This window comes from Nerophis ophidion, linkage group LG28 (genome assembly GCF_033978795.1).
Source record: "Nerophis ophidion isolate RoL-2023_Sa linkage group LG28, RoL_Noph_v1.0, whole genome shotgun sequence".
Taxonomy (NCBI): Eukaryota; Metazoa; Chordata; class Actinopteri; order Syngnathiformes; family Syngnathidae; genus Nerophis; species Nerophis ophidion.
This window is the reverse complement of record NC_084638.1, coordinates 29295389-29305232: the sequence shown is the minus strand read 5'-3', so window position 1 is coordinate 29305232 and position 9844 is coordinate 29295389. Positions and strand designations below refer to the sequence as shown.

At 40.8% G+C, this 9844-nt stretch overlaps 1 protein-coding gene across 1 annotated transcript in view; it reads right to left on the bottom strand.

Annotated features, from left to right (window-relative positions):
• Positions 1 to 2594: 2594 nt before the first annotated feature.
• vdac1 (voltage-dependent anion channel 1) overlaps positions 2595 to 9844 on the bottom strand; it is a 24719-nt gene continuing 17469 nt past the window's right edge. Inside the window, exon 9 of the mRNA XM_061891419.1 lies at positions 2595 to 3413. Within this exon, the coding sequence (XP_061747403.1) occupies positions 3322 to 3413 (92 nt within the window). The 3' untranslated portion in view covers positions 2595 to 3321. The remainder of the gene's footprint in view (positions 3414 to 9844) is intronic.

Genomic DNA, 9844 nt, shown 5'->3' with positions numbered 1-9844 from the left:
AAAGTCATGAACTTTATAATGCTGAAATATTCCAGAAATAATTTTGGGGAAAAAAAATAATAGAAAAAATTGATATTGTAGAGGTGTATTGATTTTATAAGGAAAAACAGCATTTCACATGCGGAAAAGAAGTGATATTACATGGGGGGGTTTCACAAATTCAAAAAAACATATAAATGCATAAGAATAATAAGTCGTAATATTACTGGGAATAAGGAATTATTTTGAGAGAATAAGGTCCTAATATTACACTAAAAGTTGCTGTCTTGCCGCAATAACTTTGTATCTTATGGAGAAGACAGAAAAAAATTGCGATGAGGTAGCGACTTGTCCAGGGTGTACAGCACCTTCCGCCCGATTGTAGCTGAGATAGGCACCAGAGAGGCGGGGCGTGCCGGGAGCGACGCCGCCGCGATCAAATTCAGGTGCGTTGATCGCGCACCGGCACAAAATTGACATTTCTCCTCTGGCTGTATAAAAGGGGAGAAGGAGGAGGGATCTGGGCGGAAGGAGTAGGAGAACCAGCAGCAGAATCTGACGAGCGAAAACGAAAAGAGCGAGCCGAAGACAGCAACGAAGACGCGGCCGACTGAAAGCGAGAGAGGAGCGAGCAGGAGAGGAGCAGCTAAAAAGCGATCCGACCAAAAGACAAAACTGTATTTGAAAAAAATAAAAAGAGTCAAACCTGCTCAAGAGATGTCCTTCCTGGATGGTCCATGGAACCCGCACGACGACGGCGGGAGTCCGTTACAAATGCCAAAACAACATAATCTGGTCTATACATTATTTTGAAAATGTAATTTTGTTTATAAATTACATGCAATCTGTTGTTTCCCTAACTTTTCAGTGTACATGGAGGAAGGTGTGTGTTGCAGAGCCTGACTTGGACATTATGTGGCCTGGACCTGGTTTTAAAAACCCTTTTAACAAATCTAATTTTATTAACAACCTGGTCCGGTAAAGAGAAGGTCATTTAAAAAATAAATAAATAAATAAATAAGATAAATTAAAAAAAAAAAACATTGTCTTGGATATAAAAGAAAGTAAAACAATAAAAAAAAGAATTACATAAAAAAATTGTATTTCATGAAAATGTTAGTGGACCAGTGGGGACCATGTTCCTTGCAGACTGTGTTGTGGGAACCAGAATATTGGTAACAGAAAGAAATAACCCCTTTTGTGTGAGTGGGTGTGGATGAGTGTGAATGGGAGAGGGAGGATTTTTTTTGGGGGGGTTGATGCACTAATTTAAAGTGTATCTTGTGTTTTTTCTATGTTGATTTACAAACCCCGTTTCCATGTGAGTTGGGAAATTGTGTTAGATGTAAATATAAACGGAATACATTGATTTGCAAATCCTTTTCAACCCATATTCAATTGAATATGCTACATAGACAACATATTTGATTATTCAAACTCACAAACTTTATTTTTTTTTTGCAAATAACTTAGAATGTCATGGCTGCAACACATGCCAAAGTAGTTGGGAAAGGGCATGTTCACCACTGTGTTACATCACCTTTTCTTTTAAAAACACTCAAACGTTTGGGAACTGAGGAAACTAATTGTTGAAGCTTTGAAAGTGGAATTCTTTGCAAAGCAAAAGTCATTTATCAACAACATCCAGAAACGCCGCCGTTTTTTCTGGGCCCGAGATCATCTAAGATGGACTGATGCAAAGTGGAAGAGTGTTCTGTGGTCTCACGAGTCCACATTTCAAAATGTTTTTGGAAATATTTGACATTGTGTCATCCGGACCAAAGGGGAAGTGAACCATCCAGACTGTTATAGAAGCAAAGTTGAAAAGCCAGCATCTGTGATGGTATGGGGGTGCATTAGTGCCCAAGGCATGGGTAACTTACACAACTGTGAAGGCACCATTAATGCTGAAAGGTACATACAGGTTTTGGAACATATGCTGCCATCTAAGCGCCGTCTTTTTCATGGACGCCCCTGTTTATTTCAGCAAGACAATGCCAAGCCACATTCAGCACCTGTTAGAACAGCGTGGCTTCGTTAAAAAAAAAAGAATGCGGGTACTTTCCTGGCCCGCCTGCAGTCCAGACCTGTCTCCCATCGGAAATGTGTGGCGCATTATGAAGCGTAAAATACGACAGCGGAGAACCCGGACTGTTGAATGACTGAAGCTCTACGTAAAACAAGAATGGGAAAGAATTCCACTTTCAAAGCTTCAACAATTAGTTTCCTCAGTTCCCAAACATTTATTGAGTGTTGTTAAAAGAAAAGGTGATGTAACACAGCGGTGAACATGCCCTTTCCCAACTACTTTGGCACGTGTTGCAGCCATGACATTCTAAGTTATTTGCAAAAAAAAAAATAAAGTTTGTGAGTTTGAATAATCAAATATCTCGTCTTTGTAGTGCATTCAATTGAATATGGCTTGAAAAGGATTTGCAAATCATTGTATTCCGTTCATATTTACATCCAACACAATTTCCCAACTCATATGGAAACGGGGTTTGTAATATACCCTACAACCCTACTTTGGACACCACTGTTCCAATGATTATCTCAGTAATTTAAATGCTTTCTGCTCAGGGATGTCATAGTAATTAAAAAGGGACAAAACAACGTTGGTTCAAGATGTTATTTATTGAAGAAATGAGCATCATAAACACTAAGCATGATTGCAAGCGGAAGACAAAAAAGCTCAAGTTTCCTGTTCGGTGTAACTCATGTGTCCGTGTGATCCGACCAGTTGTTTGCCGTCCTGCTAGTAAGACTTCCCCGGTGGATTCATCTACACGGACTGTCAATAAAATAGTTTTGCTAGATGTAACAGACACGAGAGACATAATGTACAGATGGATGGGGGGGTGTAGTGTGAATGTGTGCTACTGCCAGCTGCTTCCATCTTCTCTCAGGAGCAACACCAGCGGGAAACAAAGAGACAGGAACGCTTATTCGGTTCTTAAGCTCTTTTGCGTGTCGTCTTCATCCCTCAATTCTTTCTGCGTACTTTCTCGGACAAGTGACACGCTCACATGAATAAATGACTAGGAGAACGTCGTTCCCTTTTTGCCAGCGAGGCGTCTCAAACTCCCTTTTGACTTTTGTTCTCAGCCGGGTTCTTGTTCTCAAAATATAACGTTCCCTTAAACGTGGTCCTTTAAAATGTGGGAGGTGGTCCCGACTCAGGCGCCCGTTTGTCTTCCAGCTGTGGCACATCTAAGGGTGGAGTTGGGGGCGGGGGCTACAGGAGGAACGTGAGGGCTAAATCATTTTTCCTTTATAATTCAATTGAAGGAGGGTGGGGGGGACGTCGGGAGGGCTGGAGGGGGGCGGCAGTGGCGACAGCCTCTACGCCTGGAACTCCAGGCCGAGACCCAGCTTATGGCCGCCGGCGTTGATGTTCTTGCCGTCAAGTAGAGCGGAGAGCGTCAGTTTGATGCCTGCGAGAAACAAGACGTGCAAATAAGTCGGCTTTCATCCAAAAAGACAATGCCTTCATTAGAGATCAACGGATATTTGGCATTTTGATGTGTATATATTGTACATCAGCATGTACAATATACTGTATACACCAGTGGTATGGCGTCACATTAGTGGCAAAAATCCAAGCGCATAAAAACTGTTATCGCGCACTGATTCTCCACTTCGTGCGCGCGCGACACCCTTTTGCGCGCGTGAAGTGTCTTTGTGCGCGTGCGCCGTCTTCGTTTTGGCACTTTGTGGGCGGTTATTCTTACACGGCCCCTCCTTTCTGATTGGTCAGGCGAAAATAGCTGAGGGCCAATCAGAAGTATAGCAGGGCGGGTCATCATCAATATGTATCAAGATGGCGATGGCGTGGCGCAGCGGGAGAGTGGCCGTGCGCAACCCGAGGGTCACTGGTTCAAATCCCACCTAGAACCAACCTCGTCACGTCCGTTGTGTCCTGAGCAAGACACTTCACCCTTGCTCCTGATGGGTGCTGGTTGGCGCCTTGCATGGCAGCTCCCTCCATCAGTGTGTGAATGTGTGTGTGAATGGGTAAATGTGGAAGTAGTGTCAAAGCGCTTTGAGTACCTTGAAGGTAGAAAAGCGCTATACAAGTACAACCCATTTATCATTTAAGATGATACAGCTCCTGTCGACAAATTCTAAAAAGTCCAAATTTAGTGGCGTTGTGGAAAATGCCAATTGAATTTGATCTATAAGTCTTTGAAGAAAGTAATGTCTCATCTGTTGAGAGAACATCACATAGTTAATGAAGTTTTAAGATCAATATCTCTCTTTTCATACACATACAACCAGTCCACAGATGTCAGTCAATGATGGAAATTATATTTTCAAATATGTTTTCTTTCCTCTCTTGTCTGTTTTAAAAAATCCATCCATCCATCCATCATCTTCCGCTTATCCGAGGTCGGGTCGCGGGGGCAACAGCCTAAGCAGGGAAGCCCAGACTTCCCTCTCCCCAGCCACTTCGTCTAGCTCTTCCCGGGGGGGATCCCGAGGCGTTCCCAGGCCAGCCGGGAGACATAGTCTTCCCAACGTGTCCTGGGTCTTCCCCGTGGCCTCCTACCGGTTGGACGTGCCCTAAACACCTCCCTAGGGAGGCGTTCGGGTGGCATCCTGACCAGATGCCCGAACCACCTCATCTGGCTCCTCTCGATGTGAAGGAGCAGCGGCTTTACTTTGAGTTCCTCCCGGATGGCAGAGCTTCTCACCCTATCTCTAAGGGAGAGACCCGCCACACGGCGGAGGAAACTCATTTGGGCCGCTTGTACCCGTGATCTTATCCTTTCGGTCATGACCCAAAGCTCATGACCATAGGTGAGGATGGGAACGTAGATCGACCGATAAATTGAGAGCTTTGCCTTCCGGCTCAGCTCCTTCTTCACCACAACGGATCGGTACAACGTCCGCATTACTGAAGACGCCGCACCGATCCGCCTGTTGATCTCACGATCCACTCTTCCCTCACTCGTGAACAAGACTCCTAGGTACTTGAACTCCTCCACTTGGGGCAGGGTCTCCTCCCCAACCCGGAGATGGCACTCCACCCTTTTCCGGGCGAGAACCATGGACTCGGACTTGGAGGTGCTGATTCTCATTCCGGTCGCTTCACACTCGGCTTTTAAAAAATATTTTTATTTATCTAATATTTGTATATATGCCACAATGTGGGACTATTCTTTTTCTTTCCTCCATCTATAAGTTTACACCAGAGTCTACCTGAAGCCACTTATCTATGCGTACTTCATATCAGGACCACATGATTAGCATGTGGGCCTAATTATTCATGTTATGATTGCAATGACTATTTTAGTAGAATAATGAATGACAGGTTATCACTACAATTAATGAATATGGTTTACGTTTCTGGAAAACAACTCAAACTATGGAAAATGAGATATCAGCCCAGATCTGTATAGATGGCAGAGTTAAAAATATGTATTTAAAAAAAACACCAAAAAAAGCTAGCTCCATACATTAGGCAAATTAAATCTGAGAGATAATAGTGTAAGACTTACTTGTTCAGCCATGAAAACCTGATTTCCTTTCTTTTTAACCCCAGGGAACTGCCATGGACCTTTCATCATAGATATGAATAAACACTCCATGTTTCTCCATCTTACCTCGGACAACTGGTCCCAATCATTTTATTGATGTCAATGGTAAATGTAGTATTTAAATATACATATACATAAAATACTCTGACATTTATAACAAATCGAAAGGAGGAAAGAAAATAATAGTCCCACTTTGTGGCATACATTCAATATTTACATATACAAATATTAAATAAATAAAAATATTTTTAAAACAGACAAGAGAGGAAAGAAAACATATTTGAAAATATAATTTCCATCATTTACTGACATCTGTGGACTGCTTGTATGAAAAGAGAGATATTGATCTTGAAACTTCATTAACTATGTGATGTTCTCTCAACAGATGAGACATTACCTTCTTCAAAGACTTTTAGATAAAATTCAATTGGCATTTTCCACAACTCCACTAAATTTGGACTTTTTAGAATTTGTTTGTCGACAAGAGCTGTATCATCTTGATACATATTGATGATGACCCGCCCTGCTATACTTCTGATTGGCCCTCAGCTATTTTTGCCTGACCAATCAGAAAGGAGGGGCCGTGTAAGAATAACCGCCCACAAAGTGCCAAAACGAAGACGGCGCGCGCGCATGCAAAAGGGTGTCGCGCGCGCACGCACGAAGTGGAGAATCAGCGCGCAATAACAATTTTTATGCGCTTGGATTTCTGGCACTAATGTGACGCCATACAGTGGTCCCCAACCACTGGGCCGCGGACCGGTACCGGGCCACGGCTCAATTGGTACCGGGCCGCAGAATAATTTTTTATTAATTTTATTTTATTTTTTATTTTAAAAAAAATAATACATTTTTTTTTTTAATTAAATCAATATAAAATACACAAGATACACTTACAATTAGTGCACTAACCAAAAAAACTCAAATTTTCAGGACAAAAACCTCCTTTTTTCATGACAAAGAAAAAAAAAAAAAAAAGAAAAAAAAAAAAGACCTGTAATATCTTACTGAGATCATTTAGGACCAACACACTTAAAACAAGTAAAACACTAACATAAAATCTGCTTAGTGAGAAGAATTATCTTAGACAGAAAATAAGCAAATATCACCCTTATTTGAGATATTTAATCCGACTTAGATTTCAGTTTTTGCAGTGATTATAATCACAGAGTACTTACAAGCAGACAATGTGTGTAGACAGAAAAGGGAGAACGGACACATTTTGGCTTAAAAACTAACGATAAAGGTGAAGTTATAACACGGAAACGCCCTCAGGAAGAGGTGCTTTAAAAGGGGAACATTATCACAATTTCAGAAGGGGTAAAACCAATAAAAATCAGTTCCCAGTGGCTTATTTTATTTTTCTAAGTTTTTTTCAAAATTTTACCCGTCCCGGAATATCCCTAAAAAAAGCTTTAAGGTGCTTGATTTTGGCTCTTTGCCTGAGCCACTGTCCGTTTCCCTGTGACGTCACATAGCGATTCCAATACAAACAATGGCGAAAAGCACAGCAAGATATAGCGGCATTAGCTCGGATTCAGACTCGGATTTCAGCGGCTTAAGCGATTCAACAGATTACGCATGTATTGAAACAGATGGTTGGAGTATGGAAGCAGATAGCGAAAACGAAATTGAAGAAGAAACTGAAGCTATTGAACGAATAGCTATTGACGCTATTCGGCCATGCATGTCTGTCTTAGCATCGCCGGTAAAATGTGCAGACCAACCGATCAGGACTTTCGCATTGACACTGGATCAACTTAAATCCGTTGATTGGTAAGTGTTTGTTTGGCATTAAATGTGGGTGGAAGGAAACGCTGGATGTAAATATAGTTTCAAATGCACATACAGCTAGCCTAAATAGCATGTTAGCATCGATTAGCTGGCAGTCATGCCGTGACCAAATATGTCTGATTAGCACATAAGTCAATAAAATCAACAACACTCACCTTTGTGATTTCGTTGACTTTATTGTTGGGAATGCATCTGCTTTGAGTGTCGCAGGATATCCAGACATTCTTGCCATCTCTGTTGTAGCATCGCCAGTAAAAACCAAACGAGGAAATTTCGATTCTCTTGACACTGGAGCAACTTAAATCCGTCGACTGGTATTTGTTTGTTTGGCATTAAATTTGGATGGAGGGAAAGGCTGGATGCAAATATAGCTACAAATGAGGCATAATGCTGCAATATATACACAGCTAGCCTAAACAGCATGTTAGCATCGATTAGCATGCCGTGCTAATCGATGCACATTCTACGGGAATCAACTTGAATCCATCCCTGATCGTGTTGTTACGCCCACCGACGAGGCATGATGTCTCCAATGTATCGGAAAATAGTCGAAAAAACGGAAAATAACAGAGCTGATTTGACTCGATGCGTGTGATGTAGTAGGGAAAAATGGCGTTGAGCACCGATGTGACGTCACGTTCTGACGTTGTCGCTCAGAAAGCGATAAACAAACGCGTTTAATTCGCCAAAATTCACCCATTTAGAGTTCGGAAATCGGTTAAAAAAATATATGGTCTTTTTTCTGCAACATCAAGGTATATATTGACGCTTACATGGGTCTGCTGATAATGTTCCCCTTTAAATATTGGTTTGCGGCTAACGTCCATCCGTCGTCTGCAGTGTTGTAGCTACGTCTAAATCACTAATCTTGGCCTCCATGGTGACAAATAAAGTAAGTCTCTTACAACTAGTATCACTGCAGGACGAGGAATAGCTAAACAGGCTTCACTACACACCGTAGCTCACCGGCGTCACAACCAATTTTCCCTCCAATTTTGTCATATGTGTGAGCAAACGCCAAAACTCCTTGAGCGACGGCAGACGTGCACACTGTTATGCGGTCATCTTTTTATTGGATTTTGTGCGTGGCCTAGAATTGCCGTGCGCGGAGGACGCGTGAGCAGTGTGCAATTGCACCTGCGCGTACCTTAGAGCAGTGGTCCCCAACCTTTTTGTATCCGCGGACCGGTCAACGCTTAATAATTTGTCCCGCGGCCCGGGGAGAATTATTTTCTTTTCTTTTTCATGAAAAAGGGACGTTTTTGTCATGAAAAAGGGAGGTTTTTGTGGTTGGTGCACTAATTGTCAGTGTATATTGTGTTTTTAATGTTGATTTAATAAAAAAAATACAAATAAATACAATTTATTTATTTATTTATTTATTTTTTTAAATAAAAATGAATAAAAAATTCTTCTGCGGCCCGGTACCAATCGGGCCACGGCCCAGCCCATTGGTTGGGGACCACTGCCTAAGAGGGAACGTTGGTCACAATGTAAACAAACGTCATGGGTGGATCTACACCTGACATCCACTCTAATGATACCAAGTACAAGAGCGTATCTAGTCCATACTACTATGTTTACATCGATATTTTTAGCATCACAAGATTTTTTTTTTCTTTTTTTTCTTAGTTTATATTATATTTATAAACTCGGGAAATATGTCCCTGGACACATGGGGGCTTTGAATATGACCATTGTATGATCCTGTAACGGCTTGGTATCGGATTAATATCCAAATGTGTGGTATCACCCAAAACTGATGTAAAGCATCCAACAGAAGAATAAGTGATTATTACATTTTAACAGAAGTGTAGATAGAACATGTTAAAAGAGAAAGTAAGCAGATATTAACAGGAAATAAACAAGTAAAATAATAATTCATTTTCTGCCACTTGTCCTAAATAATTTTGACAAAATAATAGAATGGAAAATGACACAATATGTTACTGCATATGTCAGCAGCTAAATTAGGAGCCTTTGTTTGCTTACTTACTACTAAAATATTTTTTATATTAGATATTTACAACAAAATTGCAATAAGAAACACATGTTTAATATACCGTAAGATAAAAAAATAAAAAAAGCCAATAATGGTGTTTTTTGTAGTCCTCTTTATTTAGAAAAGCATCGACAAGTATGGAAAAACATTTTGGTACCGGTACCAAAATATTGGTATCGGGACAACCCTAATACTAGGGGTCGGGAACCTTTTTGGCTGAGGGAGCCATACAAGCCAAATATTTTAAAAGGTATTTCCGTGAGAGCCATATAATATTTTTTTAAGACTGAATACAACTAAATGCGTGCATTTTTAAGTAAGACCAACATTTTTAGAGAATAATAGGTCTCTTATTATTTTTAATAACATTGTTATTCTGAAGCTAACCAACAATAAATGAAATACTTCTTACCATTAATGCGAAATCTTGAACAGGTGCGGTAGAAACCGGATTGATGGATGGATTAAAATGCATGAGAATGTTGTATATTTTGACCATTATTTTTGACACTGCGATTACCAGCGGAAT